Genomic DNA, 27,975 nt, shown 5'->3' on the forward strand with positions numbered 1-27,975 from the left:
GCACGGGATTCAATACTCTTCCCTAAGCAGCAGTGAGTGCAGTGTTCTTGCAGAAAAAGCAGGGCTGCCCAGAAACAGCTAAGCAGCTGTGGAAGGTTCACCTTTGGTTTACTTACACCACATTGTATTATTTGTTATTCTTAGGGCCAATATGAATCACTCGTTTAATATCATTACAATTAATTGTCGTCATGTCAGACCGGTTGTTGCTCTTAAACATTTTTACAGAAAGCTCCGACTACGAAAACACTGCAAAAGCCATCAACTTGGCCTCTAATTATATTTCTAAACAAATAAAGCACTCCAAAATAATTATGTATGGAAATGAGTGTAATGGGTAATCATAGGTCTCAGTGGCTTGCATAGGAGTCACCATGCACACCTCCTAAATCTCAACAACAGATCGTCAAAACTGCGTGTCAGGCAAGCTGATTGTTTGATGCAGTTTTGGTTGGGAGGCAAGTTTGAAACAGAAAAAGGCTCAGAATTCATGCAAATATAAAACAAACAGCATGAGCATCTCCGAACGAACTCTGTGCCCGTTCGCCTACATTCGGCTCAGACTAACATTTCAGCCCTACCAGTAAAGCAAACGAAAGGACCGTGAACATGATGTGTAGAGAAGGTGGATGGCTGTCTACACCTTCATAGGCCAACAGTGGGAGTTAGCAGTGAGAAGGAACAAGGGCATAGTACATTAAGAAAGGGACTGATATGAATGTGGGCTTTTGAAAAGGACTAATTTATCGGCTACAGATTGTAAAGGCAGTCCTAATCAAATTACACAGACAATACATTTTTTCCCGTATACTCTAACAGTGTCGTTATAGTGATTGGATATTTGGAATTACCATGGCATAATGATGTGTTAGTGATTGGACTTTTAGTCTTTTTGCTTCTGCAGAAATGAAAATGTAAGAGAGGCTGAAACCAACAGAGAGGAGGAAGACAAAGAAGAGGGAAGAGAAAATGACATCTGCTGAGATCAAAGCAGAGCTATGATTTCTATAATCTGATGTGCACTGACACACAACAAGCCTCTATCGTGTCTGTGTGCACTGCAGCAGCCTGCCAGCCGATCTTGCAAATGTATTTGCTGACTTTGCTGTTTCAGGGGAGGAGCTGATGTTTAGGAGCTTTCTGCGTTCTTCACACATCAGACCTGTACAGAGACGACACCACCGGTGACAGCGTGTGAGTGTTCTCACATCACAGGGAAGGAAAAGGTATGCCACTCCTGCTGTCCTTCAGCTCGTCTTCTCGGGACTTACTCAAGCAGCGCAGCGCATTATATGCAAAAGAGCTGGGCAGAGTGGAATAAAAATCCAGTATGTGGTCCCAGTCACTGTCCCGCCAGCCTGTCAAATTTACTTTTGTTATCTTTACTCAATTTACAACCTTTATTTAGCTCTTCACAACACAGTGTTGCTTCATGAAAATGAGGCAGCAAATAGAGAGCAGAGTGCTGACGTGGGACAGCAATGATGTCTGTTCAGGATGGCAAAGTGTGAGTATACAACGGACCTATTATATAGCTGAAAGCAGAGATGGCGTGGCATTTAAAAATCAAATTTCTGACTGTGGAGAGATTAAAAGTCTGGTCCCTGTGTTTTCTGTGTGTAATAATATGCAGGATTTTGGGGGCATTTCTATATTTATTAGACAGTGACAGACAGCACTGACAGGAAATTAAAGAAGTAGGAGAGATGGAAATTGACATGCAACAAAGATACCCAGACCAAAGTGTCTAAAACCCTGAGGTCAGGACCAGAATAGGACGCCCCAATGTTAACTTTAATGCTGCGATACATCCACTCGAGAAACCATTTGTAGTAAGATCAGGCACTTCGTTCACCAAGAACACGCACACAAGGCATCTTTATGGTTGGGGTGCCAGTGATAATGAATGGCTAATGAGCTAATTTGGAAAATGTACTAAAAACAATGATCAATGATCTAATAAGCGGCTGCGGATGTATCACACATACAGTATGTGTCTGTGCATAACGTGTGCTGGCATAGAAACAACAGTGAAGATAAAGAGCGATGAAGCAGCTAAAGTCACATTATTACCAGGCCTTCAGAGTATAATCACACAGCTATTTCAGAGGGAGGGCTCGATGTAACAAGGCTTTGTCATGTAATGCCTGAAAGGGAATAAGATGAATCTTTCGGCTGATTCTGAATAGAACTGCAAGGCAGTGTAGTGAAAGTAAAATCGGAGTAATGGGAGCAGGCCTTTTGGCGTTTTTTAGACGTCTGCCAACAGAGTTTGAACAAGTTGGACCTGATTAAACAGTGAATGGAGTAGGTCACAGAAAATATTGTACCGTAGTCTAACTGGAAGGTTAGAGAGACATCGATGACTTTTCAGTCGGAAGGCTAAAAGGATGGATCGGATTCGCTCACTATCTTTACAAGCTGGGGGAAGCATATCAGAGCCAGTACTGTGATTTGACAGTTAAAACAACAGAGACAGGAGTCCAAATAGAATCCAGACCTGCATTTCATGTCTCAATAAGGACCCCGTGCAAAGTTGAACTGTTTGGACAGTAGGATTAGGAGACATGATATTTCAGTTTTGTCATTATTCAACTGCAGGAAGCTTCGGTGGATTCATTCCTAGATGTCATGAAGGCAGTCATTAGCCAATTACAAGGATTAAAAGAGATGTACATTGTACTGGCTGATGATGTAACCCAAGGGTAACACATAAATAGAAAAGAGTGAAGGACCAAAGATGGAGCCTTGGGAAACCCCACCATCGTGACAGAGAAGTTCCTGGTAGAGAGGTATGAGACAAACCATTTCCCTGTAAAAATGCCAATTGAGGATTGCAAGTTATTAAGACTTGGTCATTTAAAAAATAATTGAAGTTATGCCAAGAATCCAAGCTAGTCTCTTGCTCCATCAAAAGTCAGTAAATCCTCATAATTTTCCATTACAAAATTAAGAAAGTGCAGTTAACTGGTATTTTTAAGCAGTGGAATGTAGGAAAACCAGTTTTTGGTGAACTACCGCTTAAATGATTTCTCAACTAGTCGAACAACAAAAAACATAATCTTCAACCATTTTCATGATTGATCAATCAGTAACTTTTGAAGCAAAAATCTCAAAAATTGCTTGGTTCCAGCTTCTTATATAAGAGGATTTGTAACTTTCTTACAAATGTGTCATTGTAAATTGAATATCTTTGGGTTCTGACTCTTCTGGTCCGACCAAACAAACAATTTAAAGACATCATTTTGGGCACTGGGAAATTTTGATGAACATTTTTTTTTTTGACATTTCATAGACTCAGTAATGAAAAAATAATCAAATAATAAGTTGCAGCTATGTATGTCAATCATCTTCATTACTTTAAATTAACTCAACTTGTATGATTGACTCGTTGTAATTAGATCAACTTTTATTTCCCTTTTTTTCTACTTAAAATACCGTTTCATGATGGAGGCTTTTCATGTATCTCTTTGATTCAGCTGAGTTACATGGCCTTCACCCTGATCAAAATTAGACTGACGTCATAAAGCGTGATGAAAATACGTATCCACTTCAACAACTCCCCACACTCTCTCTTTACAAACTACTAAAGCTATAGTTGTCATATCTAGCAGATCAGATCCTGGTGTCAGTGTGGCTGCTAGCATAATCGTACTTTGGTACACGAGGGGACTGGACTTTATTCATAGTCCATCCATTAGCTATACCTGCTTATCTGTGAGGGTTGCTTATCCCATCTGACATTGAATGTGAAGAGGGGTACACCCCGGACAGGTCCATTACCAGTCAATTACAGGACTGGCGCATAGACACAGACACGTTCACACTTACGGGCAATTTAGGATTCCCAGTTACCCTACATGTCTCTGGATGGGGGCAGGACAGCGGAGCACCGGGAGGGAACATGCGAATTCCATACAGAAAAGCCCCAGCCGGCCGGTTTGAACCCAGAACCCTCTTGCTGTGAGGTGACAGTGCAAACCACTGCACCACCATGTCAGGCCCAATTAGAAATTGAAATACTGTGAAGGTAGAATATACAGATATGAACAGAAATTAAATTCAAACTTGTAAGAATGTAGGATTATTAATTACTCCGACTTGGAGTAAGTTAACAGAAGTGATCATTCTAAGTAGAACAAACTCCACAGCAAAACGTTAGAAAAATTAAGATACAGTAAATTGTCTATACTGAGATCATATTGAAGTGTCTCGCCTCGAACGTTTTGGGGTGTCCCACTTTTCAGTGTCCTTCAGTCAATCCAATCCAGTCAATTCAAACTGCTACTGTACTTAGCCTGGAGATGCTTCAGTGTGAGCTAAATATTGTAAAAGCTATGGCAAGCAGTTGCTTTCCAACTGCAAAGTTCTTGAATTTGTCCCATTAAAGGCGCTATATGTGAGAATGCAAGGCAATTTGCATGTTTTAATTGCTTTTTTTTTTTCTTTTTTTTACAGTAAACGGATTTTGATGTAACTTATAAAGTGAGACCTTCCCCGACTCTCAGTGGAACAGCAGGATGCTGACTGCAATTCACTTAAAAGCCACCAGTGTCATTAATAACAAGGGTGTTCTGAATGATACACAGAAACTTTAACGATCTGTCAGTGAATGAACAAGACCACAGTTTTCATGAGCAGTTGTTAAAGTGAATGATATTATGATACCCATAAGCAGGGTTTGGCCACTGAATCAGGACTGCCTATTTTTCTATGTCTGCAGTCAAGGGCAACAAATCAATGGTGTACTCTTCTTTGCAAGGCACCACTGAACACTGCATTGTAGACAAAAATCAAATGGCTTTGCGTGCTGCCTGTCTTGCTCCACAACAGCAACATGCTGTAATTTTTTATGGGGTCTTCTTTTCCTTATGGGCTTCATTTCGTCGCCTATAAACAAACTGATGCACTTCATTCCCAGAGAGCTCTACTTTGGTTTCATCTGTCCATAGAACATTGTCCCAGAAAGACTGTGGCTTATCTAGGAGAGTTTTTGAAAACATTAGTTTTGCCTTTTTTGTGCCTTTCTTTCACTAGTGGTGTCCTCCTTGGCCTTCACCCATGGAGCCCTGCTAAGTTTAGTATGCGTCGTATGGTACGGGGCTGAAACCACCACTCCAGATTGATCCAAATCAGCCTGAAGCCCTTTACATCACTTGCGTGGTGTTTTCTCAACAATGTGCATCAACCTTCACAGACTTCTCTCACTGAGTTTCTTCTTAGCACCACGTCCTGGAAGCATCTTAACAGTTTAATGACTGTAAAACTTCTCGATAACATTATGAACTGTTGAAACAGGGATTTCAAGATCTTTGGAAATTGTTAGATACAATCGCCCCCTTTTTATGTAGTAAAACCATTATTCATATTAATTCAGGTCACACAAATACGGAAAATTAGGCACAGGTGAGTCTTATTTGTCTTTTATTTTGTTAGAGGAACTCATTTAAATTCATCAAAAGGTGCCAATAATTGTGTCTGTATTTTTTGTTTCACCATATGAAAGCATTTTTTTGCTGTTGTTCACTAACATTGGACATTTTATTTAAATATTCTAATGATACAAAATCGGTTAATTTGCATTTATTTCTGAAGATGTTCTAAATTCTGTGCTTAAAATTCAGGACTGCCATTAATGTCAACCAGGACTGTATGTACCTGGCAAGAGTCCACCCCTGCAGGGGTGAGAGCATTGAAACTTTGACAGTTGCTTTTGATCACTGTTCCTTTGTGGTGTTTGTCATAAAGGACTTTGAATATGACATGACTGAGATTGTACTACATTTTTCTTCTTATTAATAATTTTCATTAAAAGGCAAAATCCAACAGTGTGTTAGTCTGTCTCTCAACACTTTGTTTTCTCTCCTCTGTCTGTGTCTCAGCTCCAAGCCCATTGGTTCCTACTGAAGATGTAAATCTTTAAAAGCAGCTTACAAATAGTTTCGCTTTTTTAAAAGTCTCAAAAACTTCATTAAACAGGTGGACGCTGTAGTTTTTAATAAACATTACTCCAACAGGAGGAAGTAGTGCATTTGCTGGGGACTATTTTCAGCGGCGGATTAATCCATATTTGATGCTGTAGTGAGTATTTGTTGCAGCAGGATGGTGTTTGTGTGTGGGACTGAGTCTAAATAAACTACAGTGTGTGTGTGTGTGTGTTCATGGTGATGAAGGAACATGTCGCCCAGCACAACAGTGTGACTCGCTGATGTGTTTTTAATAGGTTTTGCCTATTTTCACACTGCCACGCACCTTGCCAGTTAACTGAGAATGACTATTGTATTGCTGATTTCAGATAGTTACTAGAAACTGTTGGACGCAGCCCTTCAGATCCAATGTGAGAAAGGAGGAGAGAGGGGGTGTCCTCATTCAGTACTTTTGTAGCTTTTTTTTTTTTTTTACTGTAGTTCTAGGTTTCTGATCATAGCCATCACTGTGTTTACAAGACCGAAGGTTATAATTCACACTCAGAGCAGAGCTACTTCTTCAGCGCAGACTGGACGCTAGAGGGATTCGCTGTAGAAGACAAGAAGTGATAGAAATAGAAGCGAACCAAGTGTTAATAGTGGCGTTGCTTTCCACCGCTGGAGACAGCGCTTGGAGAGTAAAGCAATGAAGTTTGATGCTGAACTCACAACGTTCCTTCTGGACTGTTGAGTAAACAGCTGTTAATGCTAACATTGGCTCCGTAGCCATAGCAAATACTTACATATGGCACGTTAACCAGCATGTAAAATAGTTAAAATGTGCCATTTTTTTTATAGTAAGTACTTTTACTTTCGATACTTTAGGTAGATTTTGCAGGTAATACTGATGTACTTTGGAATGCAGGACTTGTTGAGTATTTTCATACTGGGGTATTGCTACTTTAGCAATACCACATAATGTCTTAAAGAACTGTCTTCAGAGACAAAAAGAACAAGGAGTCCTGCAGCAGATGGTCTGGTCCCCACAGAGCATCTCCAAGATGCTTAAACAGCCTACCCACCACGTACCTGAAAAACTGCATGCAGGTGTCTTTAAAGATTTAAAGAAAACTTTCAAATCATTTTAATTGATTGAATAATTTGGGGTAACCTGTGGAAATCTATATTTATGTATATTTACTGTATGTAGATAGAAAAAAGCGGACAAGTCAATGCAAAGTCTTGTCAAATCAAAATCACAAGTCAAACAGAAAATCAATGCCACCAGTGAGTTGAACTATGAGAAGGAAAACAGCTACAAAGACAGTTATTTTCAGCTTTTAGAAGTCATCATAAAAGCTTGTGATGATTTCTATTTTACAGACCCATCCCATATCAGTTACATTAATGCCCCAGTCTTATACAGGTTTAACCATTTCTCTTTGTCTAATAAAGGGCTGTTTATTATTCCAAATGAATTTACAGTGGAGTTGATTAGTTATGTTGCTATTTTAGCCATTGCTTTAGTACTTCCCTGTTTATTCTGTGTTGTGGTTGGTTGCACTGGCTGCCTGTGTAAACAGAAGGTACAGTATTTGGACAGTTACACATTTTTTGTTCTTTAGCCTCTGAGCTTCAGCACACTCAATTTGAAGTAAAATAACGGACACTACATTAAAGTGCCAGGTTTCAGCTTTAATGAGTAGGTTTAAATCGATATCGAAAGAACTTTTTGGGAGATATGACCTTTTAAAGTGTCAAACGCAATCATCATATTGATTACTTTGTGGAAAATCCTTTACAGTCAGGGACTGGCTAAAGTCTTTGACCCACAGACATTGGGAGACTCTTTGTATCTTCCCTGGCGATGCCTCCTTCAGCTCTTGTTTGCTGTGGGCTCTCTCTGCCTCTAGCCTGGTCTTCACCAAGTGGACTGCTGCTCAGTCGGACTGAGATCAGGTGATTGACTCAGCCAGTTGAGGATAGTTCACCTCTTCACCCTGAGAAGCTCTTTGGTTGCTTTGGTTGTATGTTTAGGTTCATTGTCCCGCTGAATACTGAAATGTTTTCCGGTGAGTTTTGATTCGTTTGACTGAATCTGATCACACAGAATGCTCCTGTAAATCTCTGCATCCATCCTGCTGCTTCCGTCAGCGGTGAAATCATCAATAAAGATAAGCGGCCGTACATGCCCAAGCCATATCAGAACCACCACCACCATGTTTGACAGATGAGGTGGTAGCTTTGGGTCACGAGCTGTTTCTTTGTTTATCCACAGTTTCCTCTTTCCATCATTTTGACAGATGTTGATTTTTGTTTCATCAGTCCATAGAACTTTTTTCCAGAACTCCACCGGTTTCTTTTTGTGTGTTTTTTTTTAACTGCAGCCTGGCCTTCCTGTTTCTGAGGTTTACCAGGGGTAGAGGTTCTGGTCCTAAAGTCTTCTCTTGATCGTTGACAAGGGAACATGTCTACCTACATCCTGGAGGGCGTTCTTGACCTGACCGTGCAGTCATAAAGGGTTTTTTCTCCACCTTGCAAATGATTTTCCGCTCATCCACAACGCTTGTGCTCCTCGGTCTAACAGCTCGTTTGACATTTTCTAGTTTTCCTGACCACGCCTGCTTTTTTAGAGCTTGTCCAGCTGCTGGATTTGGCAAAAGCAGCTACATTTGATATATCTCTCTGATAGATTTTTGCTTTTTTGAGCCTGATTACAATCTTCTTCACTTGCATGGTCACCTCTTCACTCCTCATATTGACAGACAACTCCACCTCCATCTAAATGGCAACTGTCAAATGTCAGTCAACTCTGAGCCACATTTGAGCTTTTTTTTGCACGAAATAACGCTGAATCAACACAGAGCTGCCCGAGAAACATTTAGCAGCCAAGGGTCCAATGAATTTTTGAACCCCTAAAATTTGGGCGTGATGTTTAAAGGGCTATGTCTCTTATACAGTTCTTTCTATATTAATGTAAACCCGCTCAAATTAAAGCCGAGACTAAGCACTTTACTGTGCTTTCCATTGTTTTATTTTAAGCTGAATGTGATGGAGCTCAGAGCCTGAAGAACAAAACAATGTTTAACCGTCCTAATACTTCTAATCTTGACTGTATATGTGACACAGTGGAAGGTTGTGCATAATAAAGAATTAAGATGTCAAAAATCAGTGCATTGAAAAGTAAATGTTTTTCGTGCTTTTAGGTTAATTCTTTGAGGACATTTTGATGAGAACTGTAGGCCCATGATAGAAAGTGATGTACAAATGTGGTTCAAGTCAAAATCAGTAAGAGATACTAAATGCTTTCAGCACAACACATGATGTCTATTTTTCTACTGGTGCATTCACTCTCAGCTAGTGGTACTAATGTAATATTCCCAGTGAGTCCTCGCATGACGAAGGTGAATATGACTTTGCCATGGTTCCATAGTTTTATGTGCATTAAGCCTGTGGTCCCAGAATACCTTGCAGCGACCCAGAGGAGAGTCAGCAGTTATACCTCAACGACCGTGGGAGAAATGTTATATTAAATCACTGGCCCATCATTATAAGGATAGCACAACATGTGGGAAGTACGCTTATTAACGCATTTTCCACGAGTTGGATGAGAAAATCTGTGCTTTAGGTACAGAGCTGGAGTGAGGCTGTAGAACTGAGATACTGAGGCATCTTAGCAAAAATGATGCTGCAACTATCCAGCAGTGTGTATGACACCGTCCACTTCTGTGCAGCATCTCACAATGGTCCCAAACCTAGCAACCTCTCTGTGAGATTGACAAGAGTTCAGGAAACACAGCTACACACAGATGACCTGAAACACCCATTTTCCTGTTACACCACATGAGCTGAGACAACAACAAAATGAAAGTGAAAACATGTCACAATACCACCCTCACTGATTGATGGACCGGCAGCACGAGAAAACACATTGATGAGTTTTTAACGTGATGCTAAGATGAAAATAAAGAAACAAAAGGATGTCTTGAAGTTCCTACGTAATTAAAAATTAAAGGTGAACTTGTTTTGGCCTTGGCAGCTGTCTGTGCTGAGAGAGATCCATGCATTGACCCATCCATCACAGTGTTGTGCTGAAAGCAACTGTCAGTCAATGTCTGTGTGAGACAAATTGCATGAGTGTGTGATATTAGCCTCTGCCTGGAGCTGGCTCCTTTTGAAAAGAGACCTCCACCTCTTTACCATGTGATTTCTCACCTGTGCAATTATATTGAACAGAGTTGTTTCATCTTATGATCCATTGTGCCTCGAGCTTGCTTTTTATACAATGAAGATGGAGTGTCAAAACATCTAACTCGATGTGAAATGAAATTGAGCTACACGTGACCTGTCCTTACATCTACTGTATTTGAATCTGTCAGTTGTTCTGTTGCCTGTCATTTCACGACTCCATCGTACCGTTTGCTCCACATTTGGCCATAATAAGTGACAGCACCCTGTCCGCCTTTATCTCCATCTCATTTTTCTCTCCTGCTCTGCATTAATTTCTCCTTTTTCCTTCAGTAATACTTTTAGCATTGTCAGTTCACCACAGAGTGTGAAATTCTGTCATTACTGAATTTGACGTCTGATGAAATCTGACCTTTTCAAGGTCAGGATAGACTGTCGGCATTTGGGCTGAATGGTGCCCCGACACCTAAATTGCAGATGTGCCAGAATGCCGGCTGGTGCATTCTCCACCCTGGTAAGGTCATCCATTTTCCAGGTGAGATTGCAGCTGAGTAATGGCCCTCACTGACGGGCCCCCCAGGCATGACTGGCTGCTCTAGAAATTAATTGGGGCTTAAGTCCTTCAAGTATGACTCTGAAGAAGCTGCCACCCCAGTTTTTCGACAATCTAATGAAAAAATATATAAATGAAAAGTTGTGACTGGTCAGAAATTTACTAGAGTAAAACTCCGATGTCCGGGTGCAAATGAATGCAGCAAGAGATGGAGCTGCTACACACTCCTAGGTTCTAACCCTCCCCCATCAGGAGCTGTTCGCGACGTGCATTCAGTGGCAATCGGCAGACCGTGCCCTGTATATTAATGGCTTATGTTCAATAAAAATAGACCTGTAGTTGGAAAAATGTCTGAAGATTTGGGAATAAAACAATTTAGTAGTTTCTAATGCCACCGTTAGATATTTGTATTCAATGCTTTACTCATGGGCCACAATTATGTAACGTTTTTTAATCTTCATTTGAGGGCTTTTCCAAGTAAATATTGATATATGTGGTTGTTTGCGATTAAATCAGCATATATATATTTCTGCCACACCTTAAAGTGTTATATTGCTCTACATCCGCCCCTGCACTGTTGCAAAAGCCAGTGTCTTATTAGAACCTGAATGCAGACATCTGCTGCTACTTCCCCTGCAGAGATGATCACATTTTACTGTAGCAGCATCATTTTGTTTGCAAAACTGTGGACATATTGTAAGATTGAAGGAGGATATTGGGCAGTATCTAGACACTTTGCTTATTTAACTTTGCTCAATATTCTCCGTTCATGGTTTAGTAACAATGTCAGTGCTGTGATTTATTTGTGAATTGAGTGGAGTGACAAGCAGCCGTTTCCTTAACTCAGCAGCAGAGAATATACAGAAGTTAAAAAAAAAACTGTCATATCCATACTGCTCTCTGCAATACAACAATCAGAGAAAGGGCCAGGGAGTCAAATAAAACGTTGGTAATCATCCTGTGTGGATCATAAAGATCCATATCAAATTTCCTGAAACTCAATTTGAAATTAGATTTCTGTTTCTGCTGTGTGTTTTTTGGGTTGCTCAAAGGGTGAACCCAGTCAACACCAGTATTGGTTGACTAGGAAAACACTAAGATGATCTCTTTTTTTCCCCAACTAGCCCTTACATATAGCAGTGCATTTCATTAACAAATACTTTAAATGAAAATGGAGTAATGCTTAAAACATTTAGATTTGAGGTAAGCGTGAAAGTGTCGCCATTTGAAATGTAAACTCTCTGTGTCGTTGTTGGTGGACTGAAAGAGAAGCCGAATGATGAAAGGGGAGTTAGCTATTTTTGGCACAGTAAGCTTGGAGGATCGATCCTGCCTTTAATTGCACTTCTGACATATATAGAATCAATTTCCAGCTTGATTCCCGTTCAAGTGTTCTGTTCTTATTAACTGTCACAACTTGTAAACTCAGTTACGTTCAAGATTTTCCAGTTAATCGTGACTTTGAGGGTGTCTAAGGTGCTGGCACAGGTCCTGTTTCTGTGGTGTAGCAGCCTTTATTGCTGATACTACCACTGGGGGCAGCAGTCAGATGTCAGGAATTTTACACACACTTACAGTTATTCTTTAAAGCCCCAGGAAACTTGAACTCTTTCACTCCCTCTCTCTCTATCTATAGAGAGGTCCATATTACAGCAGAGTGCCATGGCCTCATACTTGGAGGAGCTGACTCTCATCAACCACACCTTTACACTCATCTGCAAACTTTCACAGTGCACATTGGAGGTCACAGTCTGATTTAAGCCAGCAAAACCACATCATCTCCAAAAAAGCAGAGATACGATCCCGATGCCCCCATACCAGACACCATCCACTCCCCGGCTGCATTTAAAAATTCTCTTCATGAAAATCCCAAACAGAATTGTGACAAGGTACACCCTGGTGGAGCCCAACACACATCAAGACCATGCTTAACTTCAAGCCAAGATCTGTGGTTATAAAAGGACCGGATGTTTCACGATAATGGTGCCACGTATTCTGACAGTACTCTCCAGCATCTTTGCCAGAGTTAAGATCGGGTCCAGTGTTCCATTACTTGGACTAAATTCATGTTGCTCCTACTGAATCTAAAAATTTCTGCCAGAGCACACCCTTCTAGAAGCTTTTGCAGTTCGACACCTTGATAATTAGAGCACACCCACTGGTCCCCTTTTAAAAAATATGAACGACCGACCCCAACTGCCATCTGCTATCTCCACGTGGCATTTGTCAATCAAGACAGCCCGACAATATCCAGAACTATCAGCAGCTTGAGGCAAATGATTCAGCACGATGCCTAGTCACTACCTCAGTGACTAGGCACTGAGGGGGGCAACCGAAAGACTAAAAGAGGCATCGCTTCCTTCGTCCCACGCAGCATTCAACTGCTTAACAAGCTCTGATTACATGGTCTAAATCTGAATCTGAATTTTAGCACTTCTTGAACTTGCACTTAATGCCCTTTATCAATCTCCCAAATGATGCCTTTATAGAAGTTTTTTACATGCTTATCTTTTATGTTTCATTATGTGCTGTCATATATGATTCCTGATGGTTTTCTTATATTCTTTCATGCTCTCCGAGCAAAGCAAATGTTCCAAGGGGCAATAAAGGTTTCATTCATTCATTCATTCATTCAAGTCCTTCTCCTCCCCAAAATCTTCCCACACACCCAGCTTTTTGCTTTGGTGACCAGCAAAGCTGAGGCTGGCCTTTCTGTCTGCTTTTTCAGGGGACCCTGGGTTAACCAGGGTTGAAAGGTCTCCTTATTCAACTTGACAGCTTCCTCCACTACTTCAACAGTGAGTTCCCGGGTTGATGCCGCAACAGGCACCAATGACATTCACAAATCTATTGTCTCACAGTACAGTATTTAAGAAAAGAGACTACTCAGACTATATGTTCTCAACCTGTTCCCTGATAATGATGATTTCAAAGATGCAGTAACCACGTAGAAAAAACATAACAATAACATAAATGTCTAGGTGAGAGATAAATGTACTCTCATGTGGGTGAAAGTAGGCAGTCAGAAAACATCTCAGGAGGTCTACGGGAATATAAAAGGACAATGCCAAAGTGAACCCTACAGTATGGCTCCAAATGTGGCATCTAACACTGTTGTAGTTTTTGTTTAGTTTCACTCAACCTCTCTCTCTCTCTCTCGCTTGTGTAGTACACTGCATACATACATTTCATTTAAATGTCAATAACATTAAATGAAATTAACATCCATAATCCAGATTTAACCTGGATTATGGATGTTAATTTGGACGTTAATTTTGGCCGCTAGTTTTCGTTTGGTTTTAGTCTTTTGATGAAAATGTGTATTAGCTTTAGTCAGATTTTAGTCTAATTTTTGTCAGTGACATTTTCATCAGACATTTTTGAATTTTGTCTTCAATACATTTTCAGTCTACAGCAGTCGCCATCTTTGTGTACAGTTACCATGGTTACGGGCGTCACTCTGCTCTGCAGTAGCACAGACTGACTCACCTCATTAAATCCGGTCAGCATTTCCAAACTCTCTCTCTCTAATCTGATCTAGTACAGTCGTCTCTGCTAACCTAGCGATACTGCAGCTACCTTTGCTCTTCACTCACCTGTTCACTAAAATACTGTTAATTTTCTATGTACGGTTTGAGAGCAGACGCTATATTATCGGAGAACATCAACAGTGTGATCTTTGTTGAGCAAACATCTAGAGGACAATTAGATAGGCTGCCGACATCAATCCTGGAATTTACTCACTCATCCTGTTAGCAACACTGAAGCTATCTGGCTGAAAGTCACGTTAACGTTACCTCCACATTCAAAGCACCTGATGGTTACATTGTCTTATCTCTTTGTAAATGTCCTTGTGCTGTTGCCTGCATGTTTTCGTAGTTTGTCTCAGCTCTTTTGTTGCTGCCGCGCGTCTAATAATCAGGGGATTGTGGATGAATTTAGTCCATAAATCTGTTTCTTCCAGAACTAGGGAACGTCGGATAACATTACTGACAGACATGTAACTTTGCAAAGGGTTTCTCATTAATGGTAGTGCAACAGTTCAGGCAGCTAAATCATCCTCTGAAAAGTGGAGGAAACTAATCAAAAGCCACAGATGCAGGTTGTTGAATCAGACTTTGCATTAAAACATGTCCATTCGTCCGTCTTTCACATTATTGTTTAGTTTTTGTTTGTTGAGGAAAATGTAAAACAATTCATTATAGTTCTCGTTTTCAAAGGTTACTTTTTATTTAGTTATAGTCTTGTTTTGTCATGAAAAAATACGTTGTCAATGAATATTTTTCATTAAAGAAATTAACACTGATGTAAACAGTAACACTGTCACTGCTGCTCTGAAAACTGAGGTTTCAGCATCTGGTTTGTAGCTGTTGCTATGGGATACAATATCAACTATCAGAGAAAGAGGGTCATGATCAGTTCCCACTGCAGCTGAAGCTGTGGTTTTTACTTTAAAATGCACTTAATTGAGCTTATTTCCAGTTGTCATATTTACATATTTTACCACTGTGAGCCGGACCCAAGTAAGTGGTGGAAAATGGATGGATGGATGATAGAATGGATATTTAAATTACAATTTAGTAAAACCTCTGAGTAACTGTGATTGCTATACATAATCTATATCTACTCAGCACAACATTAGTACCTGGCTCAGCTCTGCCTTGCTCTCCCCAACAAAGCCTGCTAGGAATCTGAGCATCATGATTGATGACCAACTTTCACTAAGCATGTTGCATCTGTCACTTGTTCATGTCGCTTCGCTCTATATAACATCAGAAAGACCAGGTTCTGTCATGCTAAGTATTCAGCTCAACTCCTTGTAGAGGCACTGGTCATCTCTTGCCTTGACTACTGCGACGCCCCTCTGGCAGGGCTGCCAGCATGCACACTAAGATCTCTGCAGTTGCTCCAAAATGCTGCAGCACGTCTGGTCTCGAGCCAACTAAAGACAACTCATGTCACTCCACTGGCTCCCTGTTACTGCTGGCAAGTTTAAGTCGTTAATGCAAGCCTGTGCCAAATGAATAAATGGAAATGTAAAAGCATTTTGTTACCTTGAGAAATCATTGCGGTGTCCTGAAGGAAAACAAAGGATCAGAATCTGTGCTGGATTGGGATAGTGCATCCTTGGGTGTTCTTGAAGGCATCATCAGCCCTCAAAGTCATTTGTGTACATCTTGTGTAACATCAAACACTGCCTTTCGATATGAGAGTCTTACCTTCATAGTATCACTTCCCAACTGCTTTAGACGTACTAGCTTTGATCAAGGTCAGTCCCCTGATGAATATTAATGCTTTCGGAAAATCTGAAAAGGTGGACTTGTCGGAACATCACAAATGAGATTTGTTTTTTATTTTGTAATGTATCACTTCACATTTATGCAATCATTCATTCTCAATAATGACCCCTATAAACTGTGTGAAAAAAGAGAATTTTCAGGTTCATTGCATCTCACACTGTGTGAAATAAGTCTAATAAATTTTTGGCCACAATCTGTGCCTGAGAATTACCATTGGTGTGTGGTGCCCTGAAGAGGCTAGTCTGAGAAGACTGTACAGCTGTGAGCTAGATGCTAACATGATCACTATGTCAGCACTGATAGGCTGATTGTTGGCAGCTGTAGTGTTTACAATGTTTACCATCTTAGTTTAGCGCGTTAGCATGTTATCATTTGCTAATTAGCACCAAACACAAAGTGCAGCTGAGGCTGATGGGAATGTTATCAGGTTTGCTGGCATTTGGATAAACAAGAACTGGATAAACTCGAATTTTGGCTTGTGATGATGGTGCTAGAGGGAAAGTGAAGCTGTTACAATATATCATGAGAGGAACATGGCAGATATTTCAGTCTGGACCAAAATGGTGGACTGCCAAGGCTAGAAATGCAAGCACAGACACATCATCCATTTGCGTCACCCACATGTTTTGAAAAAGCAGTGGGGGAAAAAAAGGAATTAATAAACTATTCAGTAGGTAGTATACATTTCTAATAAAAATAGTTCTTGTAAAATTGAGATATTACTAATTATTACCAACAAATTCAAATAAACATGCGGGCAGTGCATGAAACTTCAGTTGGCCTTCAAGACTGATATCATGGCTCTGACTGCTTCAGATAATGACAATACAACTTCATCAATAACAGATGTCCAATTTTTAAGATGAGTAAGAAAATTGTCCCAGTAGGCTTCATACCCCCCATTCAATCTTCTCTCCTAAAAGATACAAACTGGAGGTAGCAGTGGAGGGGGTGGAGGGGGTGGAGGAGGAGGAGTGAAAAACCTCCGGAACACAGCCCGTGTCTTCAACTATAACAGTGAGAATCTGTATTGCAGTGAGACAGAAGGAAGGACACACCAACACAAAGCTCTCTGGCTGAATTGTACTTTGAGTGATAAATCACTGATGACTCATCTTGGATTCTGCAGAGAAGTGTTTTTTTTCACACTTCCGACAACTGCTGAGCAATTAAACCTTACCATGACACACGCTAAAAGAAGACTGATGCAGCCACTGTTTGTTCAATGATTTTCATTTTGTTTTGAGTGCAACATCAGGGTTTGTTGTTCATTCATGAAAAATCCTTACTCCGGTCTGGGACTTTAAATCTATTTATGGCTATCCACAAGTAACGAGTCCTAGTAGTATTGTTCATTGTTATATTTTCAAATATACAAGGCTAAGAGTTGGAAGAAGGTTGTTAGGATTTGAAAACTAACTGTCCGAACAGGATACTTATTAAAGGGGAGCTTCACCATATCAGCAGGTCCAGGGGTTCGGAGTACTACTGCATATGTGAAAAAGGTTGTGTAAAGCCTGTAGTGTGTCCAGAGGGAGCTGTGTCCTCAGGTGATGTCACCTGAGTCAGCGTTGGTTGAGTCTGAAGACTACTATTTAGAAAGTTAAAAAAATCTGGGGGATGTGGAGTTAGAAAGAAGTGAGCTTACCAGACCTCTGTGGTGGTGGTGGCAGCCGAGGCAGGGGGGTCCTGCATTGTTGGTGCACTTCCGGTAACTTGAAGACTCTGGTTAGATGTTCTTACAGTCCAGTCATGTAAGGGACTCCTACTGGGATGCCTTATAGTGGTCCCCAGTCAGCTAGCAGTGTCTGTCTTGGTCTTGGTTTGGATTCTCATCATCTACTCCTTTTACCTTGTGTCCCCCTAATACCTGCCACCCATCCCTCTCTCTATCCTCCTCCTCAGCAACAGATGTTGTTCTCTGTGCATGATGGTCCCCTCCACTGAGCTTTGAAGTTGTAAGCAGTGGTGAGAGTCCACATTAAGCGACTGGTCCGTCTGAGTGGCTTTCCTGTACACTGTGTTAGGGCTGCAGGAATAATCGTTTTGGAATTGCAATCTCGATTCACACCTCTCTTCAATCTCATTTTTACATGAAAACAAATCTGCCATCTTTACATTAGCAGCGAGATCGGCTGCATCAAACCAAGCGCTCCCTTTTCTCCCTAAGCCGTTGCAACAACGTGATGATCCGTACACAGGAAGACTGGGAGGATTTGAAAACACACCTAAGGTGTGTGTCATGGCGAAATAAAAGGCAAAATGAGTCAGATAGAATATGACATGCAGCTGCTCTGTGCAACTTATGAAGAGTTTGTCACTCGTGTTTTACTGTCGGCATATCATTGGTTGCACCACAGTTTGTTGTGTGTCTGGGGAGGAATAAGTAAACATACCTCCGCTCCTGTTTGACGCCTTAAAAGGTTGATTTATTAGACAGCTTGCCACTGAAAAACGATTATGATGGAGGTTTACAATGACCTTGGTCTGCACTGTTATGTTAGATCATACAGCACAGTATAAAATGTTTTGTTAACATTTGTGTGAGAAGAGTGTACCCTGTCTCACATCTAAGTAGTGATCATATTTTTTTTTCATCTTACTAAAGAAAATATGTAATGCAATTATATTAATGAAAAGAGACTCAAGAATCTTGAGCATAGTGATCTCAATTCTCATTTTAAAAAAAAAATCCTGATTCACGTGATTCACATGACAATCGTGCAGCCCTACACTGTGGTCTCCCTCAGCCTTTACATCAATACCAGTGTCAAGGAGCAGCAGCTTACCATGTAGTTGATGTGCTGGATGAAGCTGCCAGTACTGGAGCAGTGCAGTTGGGTGAAAGGGTTGTTGTCATTCATGAACAATAAAAATGGATGAGCTGCAGTAGAGGGACCATAACCGTACTTCCTGTGACGCTGCTTCCTGTGATGCACATCATGATTTTCTGTGAGATCAACATCTGCTGTCTGCTCTTCTACTACTCATTTCGAAGGGGGATTAGCGAGGGGGATTTTGAAAACGGTTACAGGCCGGAAGCGGAGCAGAATGCTGAGTGAGACACGTGGCCAATGGCTGGCTTATACCCGCAGTTTACAGACAGTGAGTCAGACTACTGCTGGAAAGACATGTCCATAAGTTAGAACAGCTCATCTCTCCAAACATTACCTTAGATGAGACACGCACTACAGATAGTGTTAGCCATAGGCTTGATAGTCTGGAATTCGAAGAGTCTCCAAAAGTAGACTGGGAGGCAGAGTCTTCAGTTATCAGGCTCCTCTACTGTGGAACCATCTTCCAGTCTGGGTCTAGGAAGCAGACACCCTCTCCACGTTTAAGAGTAGGCTTAAAACCTTCCTTTTTGATAAAGCTTATAGTCAGGACTGGCTGAGGCTTGTCTTGAACCATCCCCTAGTTGTGCTGCTATAGGCCTAGACTGCCAGGTGACGTCCCATGATGCACCAAGCTCCTCTCTCCTCCTCTCCCTCTCTATCTGTACACATTCATGTCCCATCAATGCTCATTAATAACTTGACTTCTTCTCTCTCTCCGTAGTTTTGTCTTTTCTCATCTCTGTCCTCTCTTTTCCTGTCGCTTTCTGCAGGTAATTCTGCCCCTGGTTCTGCAGAGTCTGGATCTGTGACTGCAAACCACCTACTGCCCCCACGATCCTGCTCAACATCCACTGATTCAATAGTTATTATTATTGTTATTAGACTGTCAACCCAATCGGTCGACGCAGACACCCGCCCACCCAGAGCCCGGTTCTGCTCAAGGTTTCTTCCTGTTAAGAGTTTTTCTGCACCACTAGCTGTGTTTCCATCAACATATTTTTTGCGCATTTTGAAGTATCACATTAGAAATTGTTGATGGAAACTGCAAAATTTGAAAAAACTTCATCAATTGCACAGGAAAGTTTTCACGCTCGCCTGAGGTGGTTTTTACCTTTTTCAAAAAACACTTAATACACTTAATGGGAGTTGGGAGAAACACCTTTTCCTAATAAAGTTTGACTTAGCAAACATTTAACTCACATGACTGATCAGCTGGTTCCACTTCTAGAGAAGAAGAAGAAGAAGAAGCTTTTTCCAGCGTCTTCCTCCGGACAGCATGAAACATAGCTAGTGCTAGCCGACATGAAAGAATAATTACAACTTGCCCGGTGGAAAAACATTCCTGAAGCCTTCTCTCTATTTTTTTCGTGTAGATGGCCAGATGACTGGTTTTGTTTCTTCTTCTTTGAGTTTTTTTGGCAGTTGGCAACCAACTTGTTTTTTTCCGGTTTGTGACCCCTACTTCTTCTACTCTGGTTATTACAGCCATGTGTAACGTAGCCTCCCCCTGCCACCTTCTGACGACACTAGGTAGCCTAGTTTATTCGCTCCAAACCAGTTGATGGAAAGGCACCTAATTCGCATTTTCTTCTTCTTATTATTATTATTTTTTCCCCTTTTTGCCACATTTCAAAAGTTTGCTTCAAATTCGCCTGGCAATTATTTGGAAACACAACCACTGTCACCAAGTGCTTACTCATATGGGGAATGTTGGTTCGCTGTAAATATAACTATAAAAGAGTCCGGTCTAGACCTGCTCTACATGAAAAGTGCCCTGAGATAACCTCTGTTAAGGTTTAGCGCTGTATAAATAACATAGACCTGACTTGATTTACATAGGTATCTGTCTCTAGATTAGTCTCCTGTCACTGTTTTTCCCTGGGGATATGGCTGTATTCACAGCATGCCACTGCTCTGGCCCACCCGTCTGTGATTATTGATTCAGCTGATGTGTGTTGAGAGGTTGTACAGGAGCAGCAGTCAACCATGTCCATGGTAACAGCTGCCACTGAGCTGTTGTTGTCAGTGACAATCACCACTTAGCTTCTCCAGCACACCCAGTCCTCAAGAGTAAGCTTCCCCCCTTAGTGTGTTTCAGCAGTAACACAAGGCTTCACAAGTTTTATAACACCAGCATACTGTGTGTTGTGTTTGGAAAGGTAGGGGATGAGGTTGACGTAGAATAATCACGTAATAAAACAGTTTTCAGCTGAAAATCAGCTTATGTTGCGGAGTAAATAGATAAGTTGTAATATTCTTGTATAAGCATGATTGTGAAAGTGCTGCTTGGTTCGGAAAAGCAAAGGAAGTGCTCTTGATACACGACAAAAAAAGGAGAATGGGTTCACCAGAGAATCAAGGCCCATCTTTTTCTTGATGCAGAAAAAGAGAAAAAGAGCAATATTTTGCAGATCAATGATTTTCAGTACTTGGTTAATGCTGGAGATGGAGAGAGGCCATCTAACTCCTTTCCAAAACTTCGTAGCACAGATTCATGCTCCACAAATATTATTCAGATGACTAAGCGACACTGTACAAATGATCATAGAAAACCATGAAATGAAACCTTCTAGTGAAGGATGTGTTTTCTCAAAGAGAGCTATTCTGCTGTCAGACATGTTTAAAGTGAGGATCAAAGTTACTCTTGACCTTGGAAATAATGGTTTTAGAAAAAAAAAGTTCTAAACTTAGGATCAACAGATTATCTCTTTAACCACAACTCTTGGTCTACTGCACCGGATGTAGGTGGCTCAGTTGAAGTTTGGTTAGAGTAACTCCATTCTCTGATGAAGACTGTGAGAATCAGTTGAAAGCTCTGGAATAAGCAAGAAGGTGGACTCTGATTGTTTTGTAAGATATTTAGTTTGATTTACTAATATTAATGGTGGGATAGTGTTGCCTCAATACATACTGTTCAGCAGTACAGTACAGCAGCACTAGGAAAATAAACCTAAAATAAAATAAAAATAAATAACAGGAGCAAAAGAACATGATGTGGAGTCTAAAACAGGCCCCTGTGTCTGTGTAACATAGGGCGCTTTGGTAATCTAGAATAACATCGGTCTTCCTCAGAGTCAGGTTTTGCATATTTTAGTCCATTTACTACAAGTATGTTGTTGTGTTATATGTACTTTATTTGGTTGTGTTTGTCTTACTTTACAGGCAACATCTGTTTTACATTTACAGTATTTCACTACAGAATAAAAATCACTTTGCAGATACTCAGGTTTAGAAAAACATACAGTGGAGACCACTAGTCAAGATTCTTTCTTTTGTATTTTTTTCTAATGTAATACTAATTTCTTCATTTGAAATGATAATATCAGCATAACATTTTGGGTAAAAGGTTGAATTTTTGAAAAATGTACATGAATTTCAGATTTTTTTAGTATTTGGTATGTCCCCCTTTTGCTTTACTGACACAAGCTGATGGCCCATGTTATCCCAGCATGATCTGACAATGCTCCAAAGAGCTTCTTGTGATGCCACAGAACGCTTGGCTTTCTCAGTCCTCAAGTTTCCCCATAAATGTCCAGTGGGGTTGAGGTCAGGTGACTGTGGAGGAAGGTCCATGATAGTCAGGACTCCATGGACTTCTTTGATCTTCAAGTAGTCCTTGCAAAGCTTTGAGGTGGGTTTGGGGTCATTATCACTCAAAACACTCCAAGTCTTGAATATTCCCACCAGCATGTTTCACTGTCGGTTTGATAAACTGCAGCCTCATTCTCTCTTCTGTTCATCTCCTTACAAACACCCTTCTGTTACTGCCATAAATCTCAAGCTTGGATTCATCAGTAAAAAGGACCTTTTTCTCCAGTCATTTCTTAGCCCACCCCAAGCGTTCGGCTTGTTTTCCCTCCTGACAAGTGGTTTAGAAACTGCTACTCGTCCTCTGAGACCACTACAAGACAGCCTTCTTTTGACAGTACTTTTGCTGATTGGAGTCTCATCTTCTTTATTTAGCAAATTCTGTCTCTGGGATGAAGTTAGTTTTCTGCCTCTCAGGGAACTAAACTTGATGTATTGATCCTCTGGTGGTGTGGTCACTTTTTGACTGCCTGATTGTGCTTTGGATACAACTGATCCAGGTTCTGCAAAGCATTGTAGGGTTCCATGCACTGCCCCTGTAGAAACCTTGATTCTAGCCATGATTTCATGCTGAGAAAGCCTCTCTTTGCCTATAATAACAGTTTGACCTTTGACACTTTCACTTAGCTCTGATGTCATTTCCCCACCATCACAATTCTACTTAGTAAGCAATGATCTGCTGGAAACTTGAGGCACAGCCTTATTTATAACAGGTGGACACTGGCTGCAAGTTGAGTTACTTGAACAAGCCTCTGATGAGTGGATCAAATCCACCTGAGTGTCATCTGAACACATGTATTATAAAATTCAAGGAAATCTGAGCCTTTCGTACAAAGGAGTTAAGTTGGTCAATGCCATAAATTTGCTTAAATTTGATTGTTGACGTGGAAAAAGAGCAGAATCTTAAATATTTCTTCTTCATTTTACATGACAAAACTTATTGTGTTTTTAAATGCTTCTGAATCCTCAAATGTCCTGATTATTGCCAGGTTTACATGAAAATGCTAGCGATTCTCAATGTGGTCTCAAAGTTTTGGACCGTATTTAAAAAAAACATTGTTTTTAGCCAGCATTAATGTAAAAAAACCATTATTTTGCTCCATAATGAATCTGTTGACTTTTTGAGAGACTCCAAAACTTCAGTGAAGCAGCTAATGGTGCTTGTGTATTGAACCACTATGGGACTAATGTGCCCAAGGTTGTGTCTTTCTCATTCAAAAAAGTGTTTACTGAAACACAATGCAGCAACGGCTGTAAGGCCTGCTTCATGATGCCTAATCACTGACAAGAGATGTTTTTAGCAGCCCCTGGAGGCTACAGCATTCATTACGCCCCACAGTTGAGAGCGGTAGACAGACAGATGAAATGGAAAAGATACTGACAATTTAACTACTTTTAGAGTCATACCAGTATTGGGGGCAATAAATCTAGTTTTGCTCTGAGGGTGGTGCCAGAGGAAAGGTTATGGGGTCGTAAACATTAGCTCAGCTAATCTCTATCTGTTTGTGATATCGAGAAGACGTCACAAAAAAAAGTAGAGTTGAAAGAGCGTTTGCAGGGCCCTGACGCTCTGGATGGCCCTGCCCTAGGAAATCAGTTTCTAGTATCTACAAAGTTACTAACATTCTTAAAATATACTTTGATCTGCAAGCTTTGCCTGGTTTTACTCGAGTTTTTTTGTTTTCTTTGCATAGGTTATATCAATTTTCATAAAACCTTATTTGTATGAAAGACTTTGTAACTCAGGTTTTTATAAGTTCTCTGTAAATAAAGTTTATTTTTAGCAGTATTAGTAGTATTAAAAGCATATTTCTTATGAGTAAGTGAAACTTAGCCTGATGGTGGCATTGGAGAAAAAGGAAGACAAAAGAAAAATAGCACAAAGAAAAAAGTAATGCAGATATATAAATATATATATTTATATGTGTCTCTGTGTGTGTGTGCATTTTCACAAAAACTAGCATCTAATGGCACAAAGAACACAAAAAGGTGGGGACTGGCAGCTACACTACTTTGCAACATGTTTCAAGCTTTGTGGTTTTGACATATTATCTGAACATGTTGCTTAGATAAAGCATGACAGTTCTGAGGTCGTCCTCATAGCCCAATGGTTAAGGTGCATACCAAATAACTACAGTGTCCATGGTTAGAGTCAGTTTCCTGTCTGCCTCGATAATGCCCTCTCCAAAAAAACAAAGAACCACATGACAGATCTAATGCTGACCTGCACTTCCCGAGCTTCATGATGCAAGAAATTTGTGTAACTTATCATTGCATATTAATAAAACTAGAATGGCACTCAGTAGAGCGCATAGCTCTGCCAAGGCCAAATATTGACCAAAATCTCACTATGTTAAGTAAAGTGATTAAGAAAAATTCCTGGATCTCCCCCCTTAACCACATCCACACCAAAATGTAAAGGGTTCTTCCTTGGCCCATGCCCCATCGCTCCACCAAGTTTGGTGCAAGAAGTGTAAGGTCATCATCTGAATTGATTTGTTTGTTTTTTTTTCTTGATATTCTGATTTGGAGTGATTTTAATGTTGATTTTATTGTTTAAAATCCATATTATATTGTATGGGTTTGATGGTAGTATGATGTTTCCCAGGCACCTGGACTCCTGTATCGATGCTGTCTTATCATCAATAACCACAATGGAAATAAGGCTTGATAACACTTGACTGTGTTATACTTGACATTTAACAGATACTGCAAGTGTGACCTGGGGTCCTCCCTCTCATCCCACTGTTGTTTTGCATTTGACCGATTTGTTAGGATGTAATTAACACCTACTTTCTCTACTTCTAGAGAGACACCAGCATCAGGCTCTTAATGCTGCCTGAGGAACAGGCCACACGTGAAACACGTTGCGACCCAGATGTAGCTTCCAGTCTAAGCCTTCATGTGTTCTTTGTGCCTGCATTTGTACAAATATTCATCATATGAACTTGTATCACTTTTCTGCATCCAGCACCCCCCCCCCTATTTTTTTTCTTTGTGGTGCATTAAGATTTATCCAATGGACCGAACAAGACCAGGTCAAACCTTGTATGTGGCTGGATTGCTCTTTATCTCTTTACATCTCTCCTCCTCTCTGTGTTCACATATACAGTAATTTAATCCAGCTGAATTCCCAAAAAGTTGTTTTCATTTACATGTTTTTCTGTTCTGTTTTAGGACAACGGAACAAGTATGAAATTGTGAATGAAACGTGACTCATTGAGACTAAATGTTAACCAGCAGCCACTTCCAGGCCATTTCCAAGTTGCTACTCTTCACTGCTATTATCCTGGTTTTATAACCACGACGTCGTCTGACAGAATCACCAGAGACATAAGTTAAAGACAACGGCTGTGCTATGATTTCAGGTATATTTACCTGTAAAATAATCAGTCAGAGAGAAAGTTAGAAGCTCATTCAGGTCTGTGTCAGCTGCCGTGTGGTCAATTGAATGAAACGCATAGAGAGGGAGGCCTGCGGAGAGAAAGCCTGAGCCTGCCCTTTTGGGGCAACACTGGCGACTCTCTTTTATAGAAAGTAGCTAAGGTTTGTCCAAACTGCCTGTAAATGACCCCCTGATGATGTATCAGAAACTGTTTGCGCCAATTCAATTTGAAAGAGCTACGGCCCTTGGAGAAACTCCAACACTCGGCTGGCTGACCAATGGTGTAACTTCAACACTCAGTCACTCAGTCAGTCAGAGACATTCGTATTCATAGAGCTGGCCCCACTGTTGCAGTCCAGCCCTATAATAAGCCCCATATGTTTTTTTTCTCTTTATCCGCAGGTCCTTGTTCATGGTCACAGTAGTTTGGAGAGTATCCCATCATGCATTGTGTGGAAGGCAGGAAGGCACCAGCGTGTGCACTTTGATTGTCTCTAATATACTATTTGCCTGTTTTGTTGTTTCAGACTGATCTTTGACCCTCGAGAGAACACTGTCTCCCTAGGAGTGATTCCAGGGAGGGAGCAACCAGCCCCGGTCCAGGGGTAGAAATGGAGAGCTACCCAGGGTGGAGCACCACTGGACCCAACATCACAAACTGCACCGGTCTACCTGCCAGCAGCCTGCGGGCGGTCCATTTCACAGACAGGATGGCAGCTGTGGTGGTTGTACTCGGCCTCATCACCCTCCTCACTGCGCTCATCAATGGCGCTGTCATCATCGCCATCTGCACCACCAAGAAGCTCCACTTGCCTGCCAACTACCTCATCTGTTCTCTGGCTGTCACAGACTTCCTGGTGGCACTCCTCGTGATGCCCATCAGCATCCTCTACATCACAACGAAGACGTGGTCCCTGGGTCAGGTTGTGTGCGAGATGTGGTTGAGTGTGGACATGACCTGCTGCACCTGCTCCATCCTGCACCTGTGCGTTATAGCCCTGGACCGGTACTGGGCCATTACCAAAGCAATTGAGTACGCCCGCAAGAGGTCACCCCGTCGCGCTGCCATCATGGTGGGAATAGTCTGGGTCATCTCAGTTTTCATATCCATGCCACCCTTATTCTGGAGGCAGAGGCCCAGCACTGGTAACCTCCAACAGTGCATCATAGAGCATGACCACCTGGGCTACACTATATACTCTACGTTCGGGGCATTTTACATCCCCATGATCGTCATTCTTATCTTATACTACAGGATTTACAACGCTGCCAAGACACTTTACCAGAAACGTGGCTCTTCTCGGCACCTCAGCAGTCGCAGCATGGGCAGTCAGAACTCTGTAGACCATTGCCGTGTCTCCCACACATTTTGTGTGTCAGATTCGTCGAATTCGGATCCCACGCTGGCTACTGATAAACTCAACACCACCATCCGCATCCCATCATTTGAAACGGACATGGACGGGCAGGATGAGAAGAACCAGATATGTACCTCACGTGAGAGGAAAGCAGCACGAATCCTCGGCCTCATCCTTGGAGCTTTCATAATCTGCTGGCTGCCTTTCTTTTTAAAGGAGCTTCTGGTGGGTCTGCAAGTTTTACAGCCTTCTCAGCTTATCTCGGACTTCCTGACCTGGCTGGGGTATATCAATTCTCTCATCAATCCCCTGCTGTACACCAGCTTTAATGATGATTTCAAGCTGGCTTTTAAAAAGCTACTCAAGAGAAAAGAGCATGCATAGGACTGAGGTTAAAAACACCAAATGGAATATATATATATACTTTAATTTTATTCGCAGCTATCTACTGGCAATATGCAGTGTTCTGTTGTGCTCCACTAGAAAAAAAGTTTCATCTCAACAAACGGTTGAATTTTTTAAATAAAAGAATTCTTTATAACTACTCTTTCTTACATAGTTTTCCTTCATACACATTCATCTGTGCTCTTTCTGCTCCAGATTAAGAATTAGAAGAGTCTATCTGTTTTTTGTTTTGTTTTCTCAATTCTCTGACTATTCATTTTAAAGCTGCACTTATCAATGTTGTTGGTGTGACTAATGATAATGACTTCAGCAGCTAGAGTAGTTGTTAAGCCCGCTGATTATGGTTCCTTTTCACTTGAAGCACCTCTTTGTTGAATTAAATTTGATGCTGTGGTAAAATGTAAGGTTTTCCTCAAAGATGTCTACCACTAATTGCGGCATTACAGCCCTCCCCC

The 27,975-nt window shown here is 41.1% G+C and overlaps 1 protein-coding gene across 3 annotated transcripts in view; it reads left to right on the forward strand.

Moving 5' to 3' along the window:
• The window catches only part of LOC120789054 (5-hydroxytryptamine receptor 1E), a 36,166-nt gene extending 8,507 nt beyond the window's left edge, over window positions 1-27,659 (forward strand). Inside the window, exons 1-3 of one of the 3 annotated variants that reach the window (XM_040125517.1) lie at window positions 1,204-1,226; window positions 25,550-25,740; window positions 26,285-27,659. In XM_040125517.1, coding sequence (XP_039981451.1) covers window positions 26,369-27,499 — 1,131 coding nt within the window. In that variant the 5' untranslated portion in view covers window positions 1,204-1,226; window positions 25,550-25,740; window positions 26,285-26,368 and the 3' untranslated portion in view covers window positions 27,500-27,659. Of the gene's footprint in view, window positions 1-1,203; window positions 1,227-25,549; window positions 25,741-26,284 lie in introns of those variants that run through there. The other 2 variants (XM_040125515.1, XM_040125516.1) reach the window with 2 other exon arrangements.
• The last annotated feature ends 316 nt before the right edge of the window (window positions 27,660-27,975 follow it).

Source organism: Xiphias gladius, chromosome 4, assembly GCF_016859285.1.
Source record: "Xiphias gladius isolate SHS-SW01 ecotype Sanya breed wild chromosome 4, ASM1685928v1, whole genome shotgun sequence".
In the NCBI taxonomy this organism is placed as follows: Eukaryota; Metazoa; Chordata; class Actinopteri; order Istiophoriformes; family Xiphiidae; genus Xiphias; species Xiphias gladius.